The 15,412-nt window shown below is 41.9% G+C and overlaps 1 protein-coding gene across 1 annotated transcript in view; it reads left to right on the top strand.

Annotated features, from left to right (window-relative positions):
- The window catches only part of LOC126456332 (homeobox protein aristaless), a 116,705-nt gene that overhangs the window by 82,128 nt on the left and 19,165 nt on the right, over nt 1–15,412 (top strand). The window contains 1 exon segment of the mRNA XM_050092082.1: nt 3,917–4,184. Coding sequence (XP_049948039.1) covers nt 3,917–4,184 — 268 coding nt within the window.

Raw genomic sequence — 15,412 nt, forward strand, 5'->3', positions numbered from 1 at the left:
AGATTCGTACAACTTTCCTGGGCGCCAGCTCCGGTGCGTCGTTCAAACCTTTCTTAATATACTGTTACATGGCTATACAAATGCCCGCTGGTCCGGGCTAAACTAAAAACTTTTTACCCCGCCTTCCTTGCTCAAGTAAGAACCGAGCACCGTGATCCTCCCCCCCCTCCCCCTTCTAACAACCCTACCACAACAAAAGTCAAAATTTAATAATGATTGTGGTGTTGCTCACGCTGCTAAATACTGCATTTTCGGGCAACAACAAAGTTATGTGGCAGGTGTCATTAGAGCACAGTTAATAAAGTCATTTCATGTAATAATGAATAAACTAGGCACTCATCTTTACGTGTTTCCCACGCTGGTCTCGTTGTAAAATCATGGCTCAATCGTCGAAAATCTAGGTGGTGATGACCCCAAGCTCGGATGCAAAGAGGCCTAGGTTTTATTCTGCTATATTCAAACTGTTATAGATGTGTTTCACAAACCATTCTTGAAGATTAAACCTTAGAAAGTTAGCACAATGGTGATGTAAAAAAATAATCAGCACTCCGAATTTAAGTTATACTTCCTTTTTATTGCTTTTGTTGCAATATCACGTAACACACAAAACATCACTTCACAATACAAAACATACTTGAAAACATCTTCCTCGCTGTTAAAGTTCACATTTTATAAGCTGACTACAATATGCGCCTTTCCAACATGACGTCCAAGACTTGACTTTTTCAAGGTCCGACTCTCTAACAAACTACTTGCGCGCCCAAAAAATCAGAGTTACAAGTACATCAAAGATCATAGTGACAAAAGAAAGAATACACACAAGAATAATATCATTGCAATATAAACATATCGATGAATCAAAGTACTTCTACATTAATGAAATCAAATCTGAATGTTGTCTCAGAAATATGTCAACTACTTTACAGAAACACAGTAGAATATTGCTGGTATCGAGAGGTTCAGGTGAGCTGCCGTAATGGTTACGTAATTCAAGTACCATTACACCCTCCAACCACGATTTTGCGCAGGACCTTTTCGCAACTGTGATTCCTGAGACCACATTATGTTCCGGCAGTCATCTGTTGTTCACTTTCGATGATTTCCAGGCTACTGAAGACGCGCAGCTTTATGTGTCTGTGTGTTCATTGCATGCAGTCCTCGTCACAACGTTCTCTCGCTAACAGGCTAGGACGGACCTTCATTTACTGCCTGTAGCAATTCCTGTCTGGTTTGTAAGCGGTTTTGGTTCACAAGCCGTCGTGTTTCGTGGCCACGGGTGTTACACCACTGATTGTAGTCACGATGAACAGTACGCCGCGGAAAAATCAACCAATCCAGCAAATTCACACACCGCATGGCCACGGGCACGGCCAAACGCGATTGCCCCTTTTGTCCATTCTGTCACGTCCTTGCATTTACCCACGTTTACGTACAATGTCAGCTTGAAACATAAATGTCTCACTGATCGCTATTTCATTATGCTCACGTACAGGCAGTGCATGTCCGGTCACTGAATAGAGAATATTCTGTGGAGATTATACTGTGGTACGGTTGGACGAGCGACTCGATCGCTGCGCCATCTATAAAGGTTTAACAATTCATCTGTTCGTGCGCACTGGGATGACTAATTATTTGTCCAGTAAGCTTAAAACGAAAACAAGGGTGACATAATTTTCTCTGAACTCTAACCTTGCCATGACCCATACCAAAACAATTTTAAAGACGTTTCATGTTCAGCTCAGTGTTGTTGCTTTTCGACAGCTTAGTATATATGAAGATAGTAAACTTGACTCGTAACAAAATACGAAAGTGAAAAAGAATTAGTTAGTTTTGCAGAATTAACTTATTTTCCTGAACTATTGTTGTTGTATTGTGGTCTTCAGTCCTGAGACTGGTTTGATACAGCTCTCTATGCTACTCTATCCTGTGAAAGCTTCTTCATCTCCCAGTACCTACTGCAGCCTACATCCTTCTGAATCTGCTTAGTGTATTCATCTCTTGGTCTCCCTCTACGATTTTTACCCTCCACGCTGCCCTCCAGTACTAAACTGGTGATCCCTTGATGCCTCAGAGCATGTCCTACCAACTGATCCCTTCTTCTGGTCAAGTTGTGCCACAAACTCATTTTCTCCCCAATTCTATTCAATATCTCCTCATTAGTTATGTGATCTACCCATCTAATCTTCAGTATTCTTCTGTAGCACCACATTTCGAAAGCTACTATTCTCTTCTTGTCTAAACTATTTATCGTCCATGTTTCACTTCCATACATGGCTACACTCCATACAAATACTATCAGAAACGACTTCCTGACATTTAAATCTATACTCGATGTTAACAAATTTTTCTTCTTCAGAAACGCTTTCCTTGCCATTGCCAGTCTACATTTTATATCCTCTCTACTTCGACCATCGTCAGTTATTTTGCTCCCCAAATAGCAAAACTCCTTTATTACTTTAAGTGTCTCATTTCCTAATCTAATTCCCTCAGCATCACCCGACTTAATTCAACTACATTCCATTATCCTCGTTTTGCTTTTGTTGATGTTCATCTTATACCCTCCTTTCAAAACACTTCCCATTCCGCTCAGCTGCTCTTCCAAGTCCTTTGCTGTCTCTGACAGAATTACAATGTCATCGGCGAACCTCAAAGCTTTTATTTCTTCTCCATGGATTTTCATAACTATTCCGAACTTTTCTTTTGTTTCCTTTACTGCTTGCTCAATATACAGATTGAATAGCATTGGGGATAGGCTACAACCCTGTCTCACTCCCTTCCAAACCACTGCTTCCCTTTCATGTCCCTCGACTGTTATAACTACCATCTGGTTTCTGTACAAATTGTAAATAGCGTTTCGCTCCCTGTATTTTACCCCTGCCACCTTCAGAATTTGAAAGAGAGTATCCCAGTCAACATTATCAAAAGCTTTCTCTAAGTCTACAAATGCTAGAAACGTAGGTTTGCCTTTCCTTAATCTTTCTTCTAAGATAAGTCGTAGGGTCAGTATTGCCTCACGCGTTCCAACATTTCTACGGAATCCAAATTGATCTTCCCCCTGGTCGGCTTCTACCAGCTTTTCCATTCGTCTGTAAAGAATTCGCGTTAGTATTTTGCAGCTGTGACCTATGGAACTGATAGTTCGGTAATTTTCACATCTGTCAACACCTGCTTTCTTTGGGATTACAATTATTATATTCTTCTTGAAGTCTGAGGGAATTTCGCCTGTCTCATACATCTTCTTCTCCTGATGGTAGAGTTTTGTTAGGACTGGCTCTCTCAAGGCTGTCAGTAATTCTAATGGAATGTTGTCTACTCCCGGGGCCTTGTTTCGACTTAGGTCTTTCAGTGCTCTATCAAACTCTTCACGCAGTATCATATATCCCATTTCATCTTCATCTACCTCCTCTTCCATTTCCATAATATTGTCCTCAAGAACTTCGCCCCTGTATATACCCTCTATATACCCCTTCCACCTTTCTCTTTCCCTTCTTTGCTTAGAACTGGGTTTCCATCTTAGCTCTTGATATTCATATAAGTGGTTCTCTTTTCTCCAAAGGTCTCTTTAATTTTCCTGTAGGCAGTATCTATCTTACCACTAGTGAGATAAGCCTCTACATCCTTAGATTTGTCCTCTAGCCATCCCTGCTTAGCCATTTTGCACTTCCTGTTGATCTCATTTTTGAGACGTTTGTATTCCTTTTTGCCTGCTTCACTTACTGCATTTCCTGAACTATAGGTGTACTTAAGTCCTTGAAAGTAGCTCCTGTCATGCTATCTCGTGATGATAATAGAGAAGTTATCATGTATGGATTGCAGCGAAACGTGATTCATTCGTGTTGCTGTCATCATCAGAGGCCTTTGTCCGTAGTAAAAATGTCGCTTTAGCGGACTGTAAGGGAGGGTGGTGTGCCCGCAGCTGGACGAGTCGGGCGCGGTGCTGGGCCAGCACCAGGACTACGATGACAGCCCGGGGGTGGCGCTGCGCCACCAGGACTACGTGGGCGGCGGCGGGGGCGGCAGCCCGCGGCACGGCGACTACGACGGCTGCGGCTCGCCCGGCGCTGGCAACGGCAACGGCAGCGTGCTGCGCCAGCACCACGACTACGGCGCGCCGCCCCCGCCGCCCCCGGGGGCCGGCTCTCCTGCCTCCGTGCGCCAGCATCACGACTACGTCACAGCCACTGGTGAGTACCTGCACGACTTGACTCGACAGTCGAAATCCCGTTCTCAGCTGCCATTGCTGGGTGTAGACCTCCTGCAGACATCCTCATACCTTAGACCGTAGATGACACAGACCGCGCATGTCTTTATTACACTGAAACCGACACCTCGATCAGCTGACTGGTGGCGGCATTCACTTCAAGGTGGCTCTTGAAATATCGTTCAGTTTATCTTAACTGTAGTATTTTCAGTAAAGATTTTTTTATTACAGTGTTGGAATATTGTGCAGCGTTTTGTTGCAACGAAAGACATGTGAAAGGAAGTAATATTTCGTTCCACACGTAAAGTTGTTTCAAAAACACAAACAAATTTGCAACCACATTTTTCCACATTAAGTCAGTGAATTTTCAGGCTGAAGGTAAGGGGCGATATCGTTACCAAGCACAGTCGTGGACAAAACGAGCGAGACCCCTCGCCTTTTCGTTATGCTGATCCGCACAGCTTTAAAATCTGCTACACAGCATAACAGGCAAGGCGGCGAAGAGCTACCAACATACTATGCACAGGCATGAAATTGACAAACTGCCAGGCACGGAAGTCTGGATTGCAAAGAAATCCTGTAGATCTAGTCATGTTGATGTAACAACGAAATTATGTTGTAATTGCGACATCTGAGTTACATTTGACTTGAACATCGAAGTTGTTTGCTATTTATTTATTTTTTGTACATTATTTTCAGCCATAAACAAACACCTAGGTGCGTTAAATTGATACTGAAATATAGTATCATGCACGGACCAATAACAATAAATTCTTAACTACTTGTTATGGCACTGCAGTATCTGCCAGCGTCTTCAGAAGTGGATATCGCATACGACGTTCCTAGAGTGTTTATAAGTGGATATTGCAGACGACTTCGAACAAAATTTGAATGTAGCTTAGTAAAAGTTCCGTGATCAAACGATCTGAGTTGCTTGCGAATACAGTTTATCCTCACTGGACAGTATGTATTATCATTATACGTGAGGGGAGTGCGAGTATTCCCATTACTAGCCGACCGAGCGAGGTGGCGCAGTGGTGAGCACACTGGACTCGCATTCGGGAGGACGACGGTTCAATCCCGTCTCCAGCCATCCTGATTTAGGTTTTCCGTGGTTTCCCTAAATCGTTTCAGGCAAATGCCGGGATGGTTCCTTTCAAAGGGCGCGGCCGATTTCCTTCCTCATCCTTCCCTAACCCGAGCTAGCGCTCCGTCTCTAATGACCTCGTTGTCGACGGGACGTTAAACAACACTAACCTAACCTAACCCCATTGCTAGCTAGCTTAAGAAACACTTCAGCTAATGAACGTTTTCTGGCTGTGGCGAGTCTAATGGAGAATTCGAAACATTGTAGAATACGTTTGGCAGCTAGGTCGCCATTTATTTTCTGGGGTGGTGCAGAATTATCCTACTAAATTTACTAGCTAATGACAGTATTTTGTTATTTCGATAAACACCCTGAATGATTGTCACGTAAGCGGTGACATAAAGGTAGAAAATTCATGTTTTTGAGTCCGAAAAGCTCTATGCAACAGGAACTGCAGATCATTTTGCCATTTTCATTGCTAAATTGCCGGCTTATTCATGTCTGGGGCAATAATAGAGGGCTGTTTGCCTGGGTTGTCTGATGGTGTAGTGAAACGTGTTTGCTACTGCAAGAGAGGTCTGGTTTGTTTACGGTTCTAATCTCGATGGAGGCAGATAGACTATCAGTAAAGCAATTTTAAGACATTCTCGCGCCCCCAATACGTTTTATTGCAGCCTTCATGCTGTACCGGCGCCCTGTGGATGTCAATATGTAGAATTTCATACTTGTTGTTGTCTACTTTTGCCGCTTCTGTCAATAACTGAATTGACTTAAGTGTGGCACTGAATAATGTTTAACTGAACTTCGTTATGAATCTTCACGCATTGCTAAATTCGCACACTTTCATGGTAGGTCAGCAACGGTAATCCAGTATGACTGGTCTGAACGTTGACACAGACCATTACGCGGCCGAATGCGCATATTTTGCTAATTCGTAACGATCTGGGTACTTTGTCTTACTAAAACAGTTATGTTATCTCGATAAGCTGAAATTCATTTTTATTAGTACAGTTCATACTAATTAGCTTTTCTTCTTTCATTTATATCTTATATTTACGTGCTGTGTTTAACACACTAATCAGCATTAATATGAGTTACAGCATTAATATAGTATTACACATGATTGAAAATAGTCTGAGAAAATTCGGGTAGTTTTTCAATTTCAAGCCTGTGCATAGTATGTTGGTAGCACTTCGTCGCCATGCCTGTTATGCTGTGTAGCAGACTTTAAAGCTGTGCGGATCAGTATAACGAAAAGGCGAGGGGTACCGCTCGTTTTGTCCACGACTGTACATGCGAACAGTCTTCTATTTCGGAGCACTTATTCATACATCACATTACAAACTGGATGATAGCGTCATTACATATCTATCTAGAAATAGTACGTTAACCGTCATATCTAAAACTCTATGAACTGCAAAGATTTGAGACGATACAATATCAATGTCAGACTCATTACAAGAGTTTTCTATATAATCAACTTTTCTAATATAATATACTTGTTACCTTTATATTGTTTCGGTATCTGTACTAGATTAAGCAAAATTCGTAAAACATAAACGCTTATTTTGGGTAAAAACCGGACGTTATGAATAGACACAAACGTCATTTCTTGTAAAAGTATTATAAAACAGTTCACACGAATTATTCAGGAATCACCAGAAAACTAAATCGTCCATGTCAAACTGACGTTTTGTCTTCTACTCCTGTGGAAGCGATAAGCTATTTTAAATGACTGGCAGTGCAACAAATACAGAAATTAACTGTACAGTAATAATTCTGTCGCTTATAAAAAGAAACATTTGCAGTACAGTGTTTCAAACTGTTTTCTACACATTCAAGGCGGCGAAACTAAAACCATCGCATAAATATTGGGAATTTCGGAAAAATTAAGTAAACTGTATTGCTACATGTGTAAATTGATACAACAAGTCGTTCAGTTATTAAAAACAACGCTTGATTTCAGTTATAAATAAGAAATATAGTAAATATCGGCTCCACTTTGCGTAATGCGAAATGACAGAATCCTGGCTTATTGCCCTCCATCAAGTGACTGTGATGCTGGTTTGAAATATTAACGCGGCAGAAATTGGGGCGTGCGTGGTCCATATTTGTCAGTAGTCTAAGCCTCATAAACTACTATCATCAGTTTTTCGCATCCAAGTTTGCCGTGCTTGTTTCTTTATACCGTCATTCTCAAGGCCCATTCACATTTTTGTGGCCATCGCCTTTGTTCGGCATCGACGGGCAATAACCACTCACAGAAGGCTGGTGGGAGCACTAGCAGTGGAAGTTATATAAAGCGTGTCGGGGAACGCAGAAAACACAGCAGTCGCTATCGTAATGCGGAAACGGAGCGATTTACCTGACGTCCCTAAGGGCATGATCACTGGCTTTCAGGTCAAGAGTGAAAGCGCTTCCAAAACGCCTAAGTGCGTTAACTGTTCGCGTGCCGCCGTGGTTAAAGTATACCGCGCGTGGCAAAATGCCGCTATCCAAAACAGGCGTCGTCAACTGCGGTGCCCCATGGGCCAGAGACGATAGGGGAGAACGACGACTGCGGAGATGTGTACGGGCGAACATACGTGCAACTGTTGAGCAGCTGACCGCCCTGATCAACCAAGGGGCTACCAACAGCGTCTCCTCAACGACCGTTCAGCGAACGTTGCTGCGTGTGGGCCTCCGCAGCAGACGCCTGGTTGATCTACCCGTGCTGACTGCTGTCCATCGGCGAGGAAGGCTGGAATCTGCACGCCAGTACCGCAAGTTGACGCTCACTAAAGGCAACAGGTGGACTCCCATTGGACAGATTGTTGCTGGCGTGTACGGCGTGAAACACCCTACAACAATAGTCGGAAGGGTCCAGGATGCCTATTCTGTATCTTTTCGCCACTGTGCCGATCGTTTCGGTACTCAAGAGCACCGAACGGTCTAGTACTCGAATTAAGAGTCCCTGCATTATTTTGTATGCATTTCGGTAGCGATACCATTCGGGCCTAGGGAACTGAAGCGCTGTTGTCGGTTTGTGTCGTGCAAGCCAATCAAAAGCAAGCGGCTGCAGATCCGCATATGCGCACTGCAGTGCGTACAGCGCCACGAACACAAAGCGACTAGCAGACGGCACAGGCGCGCTATTCTTCCAAGTAACGAAAATTGCGTTTACGTTTCCATAACGCATGACGCCGCATTCCATCGAGCTGACGTGCCCGCCTTCATCGCCCTTGCCTCCTCCTTAACAGTATCAGGCGCAGTATATCCATTTCCATGATTCTCAGCTGAAATGCATAAAAAATTTTACAGTTTCTCTGACTGCATGTTTCCATGCATGCATAATAACGATAGCGTATTTGACTGTATTCTGCAGATTGTCGTAAATGCCGCATCATGTCATCTTCTTCTCATTCACACTGACATCGTGTTTTGGATTTTACGTTTCGGAAAATGAGTTAGGAATAATGTGTAGTACCACATTGTACTAATATATCTATAAAAACACCCGAAAAATTGATTCTGAGAGTTTCAAAGAAAAAGAAGATAAAGAGAATGTGGTTATAACTCGCTCCTAGAGATCCACATGCTTAAGTAGTCCACTTCGCTATATGATACGTCAACGATTTGGGTCTTCAAAACAAAATTTAAAAAACGCGTCTTCGAGAGCTCCTGTGGTTCGTCGAAGTTTATAACATGCATCTCATGAATGAAAATGTTTCGTATATGGTGCTACATTCTAAAAATATTACGGCAGAGATCTTTCATCTCTGTCTACTGTGACTGAGGATTCGATCGCAGATAAATACTTGTGACAAGCAAGTTTATGAAGATGACTTTTTACTTGTCAGAAATAATTCACCATTTCTTCCGAATATGTAGTGATTTCCGAGTACGCAATTAGACAGGAATCCATAACCACAACTTGAATTACTAGGAACGTAACTAGCAGCAGTCGTCTTCATAATCTTGCTTTTCACCAGTATTTATCTGCGATCGAATCCTCAACAACAGTACACAGAGATGAAAGATCTTCGCTATAATATTTTTACACTGTAGCACCATATACGAAACATTTTCATTCATGAGATGCATGTTATAAACTTCGACGAACCACAGGAGCTCTCGAAAACGCGTTTTTTAAATTTTGTTTTAAAGACCCAAATCGTTGACGTATCATATAGCGAAGTGGACTACTTAATCATCTGGATCTCTAGGAGCGAGTTGTAACCACATTCTCTTTATCTTCTTATTCTTTGGAACTCTCAGAATCAATTTTTCGGGTGTTTTTATAGATGTATTAGTACAATGTGGTACTACACACTATTACTAACTCATTTTCCGAAACGTAAAATCCAAAACACGATGTATGAGTGAATAACAATAAGATGACATGATGCAGCATTTACGACAATCTGCAGAATACAGTCAAATCCGCTATCGTTATTATGCATGCATGGAAACATGCAGTCAGAGAAACTGTAAAAATTTTTATGCATTTCAGCTGAGAATCATGGAAATGGATATACTGCGCCTGATATTGTTAAGGAGGAGGCAAGGGCGATGAAGGCGGGCACGTCAGCTCGATGGAATGCGGCGTCATGCGTTATGGCAACGTAAACGCAATTTTCGTTACTTGGAAGAATAGCGCGCCTGTGCCGTCTGCTAGCCGCATCGTTTTCGTGGCTCCATGCGCGCTGCAGTGCGCATACGCGTATCTGCGGCAGCTTGCTTTTGATTGGCTTGCGTGACGCAAACCGACAACAGCGCTTCGGTTCTCTAGACCCGAACGGTGTCGCTTCCGAAATGCATACTGAATAATGCTGGGGCTCTAATTCGTGTACTAGACCGTTCGGTGCTCTTGAGTACCGAAACGATCGGCACAATGGCGGAAAGATACAGAATAGGCACCCAGGCCGGAGGGCATTCCCTGAATAATCACGCCATTCTGGAAGGCACAATGCATCAACACAATCATGCATCTATCCTTGGGGACCATGTCAGTCCCTACGTGCAGTTTGCTTTACGCCACACAGTGGCATCTACCAGCAGGACAATGCAACATATCACGCAGCTCGCATGTACGTGCATGGTTCGAGGAGCATTGAGATGAGTTTACCATACTGCCCTGGCTACCAGACTACCTGGATGTAAACACAGTCGAGAATCTGTGGGACCGCCTCGATCAGCCTGTTCGCGCCACTGTGCAATTTGGTAGCCCTCCTGGTTCCTTTCTTATTATGGAGATCCAAATCAGGATCTCCTCTATCCATCCCCATTATTTTGTCTTGCCATATGCAAATCCCATCTCCATTTCAGTTTTGTGACAGCCACTATCACGTCCTCAAAGCCAGTCTTTCCGCTCAACCATTTGCTTGTTTTTCTCTCCCATATTGTTATACCAAACAAGCATCTTTCCATTGCTAGTGTGGCAACCCAATTTTTGAACTTTTGGATGTTCACTGTCCATATTCCACTTCCCTAGATTTCGCGTTTAAGAAACTGAAAGATTTGCCATTTGATATTTTCAAATACTGTCATAGCTTAATCGTACCTTCTGCATTATATGTCCGTAAACATCGATAAATAGTTGTCAGTAACTCACTTCTTTATCATTGTGGGTCACGGATATTAGGCTGACATTTCGGATATGACAGTTCCTCCTCTGGTCTTTATTGCATGACTTAAATGTCCTCAAACATATTACGTTCTTAAACGTGCGACACTGCTGAAGAAACTCTTCTGATATTACCTTCTCTGAATTATTACATCATGTTCTTTTTCGGATGCCCTGTAAACTATTCTACAGTGAATAGAGATGTTGTGTAAGGCCTGAAACTGCGTCCATTGAGCTTCGTGCAGCCAAAAGAGAAGCAGTTTGTGTAAACAACTAGTAAGATAGTCACATAAACAACCTAAGTTGCGTGAGATAGAATGGCATGCACTAGGCTATAAGCTGGATAATCGTTTTATATCATTCGAAGACATACCTCTCATTGTTTTACCCTATCTTCTTCACATTCTCCTCTTCCACCGTATATCAACCTGTGACAATAGTGTTTTATGAAACTAGTTTAATTATAAATTTGACAGATCTCTGTTTCTACTGAATTTACGGCTTCTCGTCGTGCTACTTTATTCACATGGTCAATTTCATCGAGTATTCTTATGGAGAATCATCGTTTGAAGTTTCTACCTTTATTTTGCTTTATATCACTGACGATTTTAATACGTAACCTCAATTGCTGGTAAGCACGATGTATTGAATAAACTGCCGGCCACTGTGGCCGAGCCGTTATAGGCGCTTCAGTCCGTGACCGCGCTCCTGCTGCGGTCGCAGATTCGAATCCTGCCTCGGGCATGGATGTGTGTGATATCCTTAGGTTAGTAAAGTTTAAGTAGTTCTAAGTCTAGGGGACTGATGACCTCAGGTAAGTCCCATAGTCCTTAGAGCCATTTGAACCATTTTTATTGAATGAACTAGTGCTTATCTGAAATACAGTAAGGGATTGCTCGTTCTCTGAGTTGTTGAAGTCACATGTGGCTATTTTTGTTATCCTTCGTAACTGTTCATATGTCACCTGCCAGTGTTGTTGTTTACTGGATGTGATAGCTACAACTAAAACAGCTGTTGCTTTAGGTATTCTCGGGTCTTTCCGACGTCAGTAGTTCTTACAGTTGCAGAATGAGTATTCAAGTTCGGTTTGGCATTAATGTGTATGAGTCGTGGTTTTTACAATTTCGCACAGACTTGTCATTTTTGATAGCAGGTGTCATCTGCTGACACAGGTATTTCAAGTAATACGCGTTTTAGAATATTAATAGGCCCGAAGTATTTGTAGGAAATCAGCAACGTTGACTCAGAGAATTTAGAGCAGTTAGCTACAACTGTTTATGAAAAAGAGAGATATTTTAACATCGCATATAAATTTAAGTGATAGGAAGTCTTCTATGAAAGTATTTGAATGGAGTAGAACCTTGTGCGAAAGTGAAACGTACACGTTAAACAGTACAGACAAGAAGAGAATGTAAAATTTTTCAAAAGTGTTAGTTTGGATTTTAGAAGAATGCTAAAAATGAGATGGATTGATCAGTCATATAATGAAGTACTGAGCCGAAATGCACAGAAAAGAAACTTCTAGTACAACTGGACTAAAAGAAGAGATATGTTGATAAAACACATCCTGAGACGTCAATGAAGTGTTAAATTGGTTGCGGAGAGAAGTGTCGGAGGGGATGGCGGGAGAGTAGGGGAAGGTGAGTGGCAGATGAAATTGCTAGAGTTAGAACATGGCTTCACTACAGTAAGACCGTTCAAGTGGATTAGGTTACAATAGCTTTACAGTTATGAAGATACTTGTGCAATATGTACCAGCGTGAAAAGCTACATCAAATCAGCCTTAGGACTGAAGACCACAGAAAATGCCTACTTATCATGTTCAAAAAAAAAAAAAAACCATTTGATTCATTTCCAGGAAGCTTTTAGGTCAGTCCTTTGGAATGTGAATCGATTGAATTCCTGAAGGGAGTTGATGTTGTTACAGGTAACCGTAGCCGAAGGGAATTTGTTGAAGAAAAAAGAGGTGAGTGCTAAAGAGAGACAGGCTGTAGCCTAGCAGCAAGGCTCCCGCACATCTTACCAGCCGTGGCCGTGACCCGAGTGCAAGAATGCGTTGTGCCCCTGCTTTCGCCGGATCTGGTTCAAATGGTTCAAATGGCTCTGAGCACTATGGGACTCAACTGCTGAGGTCATTAGTACCCTAGAACTTAGAACTAGTTAAACCCAACTAACCTAAGGACATCACACACATCCATGCCCGAGGCAGGATTCGAACCTGCGACCGTAGCGGTCTTGCGGTTCCAGACTGCAGCGCCTTTAACCGCACGGCCACTTCGGCCGGCCCGGATCTGGCTATCTCGCGTTTCTGCCAATTTCTCACCTCAAAGCTCACCTTGAAAATAAGTATCTGTGAAAGGAGAGAAGTGATTTTATGTGACATTCACATTACTACAAGGACTACTACAGCTCTATTTGTAGTAAAGCTAATAGGTTACTACAAGGAAAAATTGGTCCCAATTTACTATAATCGACTTACTACGTTTCAAAATGCTTACTTACAGAACACCCATAGAGAAATAGCAAAGCGCCAAAAATACGATGTAATTTTGTCAGTCATCCTACACATAAAATTATTTAATATCCCTTAACATATCATGAGAATAAATTAAATATAACTAGGATCAAATTATGTGTTTACATACTAATTACAGTAACTGTTTCTCTGACAAAATGAGGAATTTACACCGACTTGAGATTGTCATGAATAGATCAAACAAATAAGTTTTTAGGTAGTCCCCGTTTGTCGGTTTCGATGAACTTCGCTCCTCGATTCTCACATCAAGGATACCCACTATAGCACTCCCTGACAACTTCACAACCAAGGATGTGCACCTTATGTACTACACAATATGGAAGGTTTCTGCTCCGAGACCGAGCAGTCAATGTACGAGTACAAAGTAATGTATCAGTTACGGCAGTGAAAAATGCCATACTATTCCCTGATTTGCAGAACCACATTAAACTTATAGGTAAAGCAATACATCTTTCCTACGTGTCCATGATCAGTTTACTTAGCACTGAAGTGGGGATAGTTGCGTACTATGAAGTCCATTTGATTGAGCATATCAAGATGAATAGATTACATGCTGCACTGATTTTCACTGGCAATACCTGTGCTAGGTTAAATTGCTGAGGACAGCGCAAAATGTGGATATACTGAAACGATTTACTCGGCAATAGCATTGAGAGATTACGTGAAGATATGTGAATTCAGCTCCTAGAAGATAGTTACTTGCACAGCGGCGAGCCATTTATGGTTGCTGCCTTCTTAAGGGTAATGTGCAAAAACTAGAGACGCGCTCTGACTCAAGAGGGTAAGTTTTTAAGCGCTTAACGTACGTCGTCGCTGCCGTCCAGAAGAAAGCCTAGAACTGGAAGTATGTCAGTTACAGCTCAGATCCTTGCGTTTGTAATAGGCTACTTTGTTATCAGCCTCCTACCAGATGAAGTAACAAGCGATATTTTTCCTGTGAAGATGTTACCAATAAAACATCGAGAGGTAGTCTTCAGTGGACTTTCGAAATCAGTCAGTTGTGTGTCTCACGTGTCTCATACATCAGAAGTAATACGACTACTAAGAAATCACAGTTTTACTAGGCTAAGAAAGTAGCAGTTGTGTACAACGACCTATGTGATTACTAAGAATATATGCCTATAGAGTAATGTAACTGAGTCGCCAGTTTCGCCTCACAATCAGTGTTTTCGCATATGAGAGGTCACTGACGAAATTCTCCAAGAATGCTTATGTTACACCCGATCTTACTCCATTAGATTACTGTTTGTGGAGTTGGCGTAAGAGCGAAGTCTAGAAGGGCTGTATGGACACAGAGGAGCAACTTCTCGTTCGTGGTTTATATGCTTGTGCTCAAGTAAAGGACCGCATGAATGAGCTCAGATAAGCAACAAAGCAGCCGCCTACAAGAGTTGCAAAAATGCATTGCAGTTGATGGTAGATAGTTTGAACATTTTCTGTGAGGAAACGTATACAATTAAACTAAACATTAAATTACAATGTTTCATTTACTATCACCTGCATTTATTCCGTTCCTATTCATTTTCATTAGCTTCCTCGGAGACTGTTAATTACAAGACATATGTTCATATGACTTTTTTTTATACAGAATCGCTAATACTATCACCCCTCAACGCATGTACCTTCCCTTCTGACTCACCCTGTATCGTCTTTACTCCTGACATCAGCAGTTACTTTGCTCTCCAAATGTCAGAATACCCCTATTACTTTCAGTGTCTCATTTATTAATTTAATTCTTTCAGCATCAGCTGATTTAATTCATATGTTTTCCATTACTTTTGTTTCTCTTTTATTAATGTTCATCTTTTAATCTCTTTCCAAGATACTGCCCATTTCGTTCAGCTGCTCTTCAAAGTCTTTTTCTGTCTCTGCCAAAATTAAAGTGTTGTCGGCAAACCTTGAAGTTTTATTTCTTCTCACAGAACTTTCTCAGCCCAAAGTAATCTTTGGTTTTCTTTAATGCTTGGTTTATGTACAAATTGA

Source organism: Schistocerca serialis, chromosome 2, assembly GCF_023864345.2.
Source record: "Schistocerca serialis cubense isolate TAMUIC-IGC-003099 chromosome 2, iqSchSeri2.2, whole genome shotgun sequence".
In the NCBI taxonomy this organism is placed as follows: Eukaryota; Metazoa; Arthropoda; class Insecta; order Orthoptera; family Acrididae; genus Schistocerca; species Schistocerca serialis.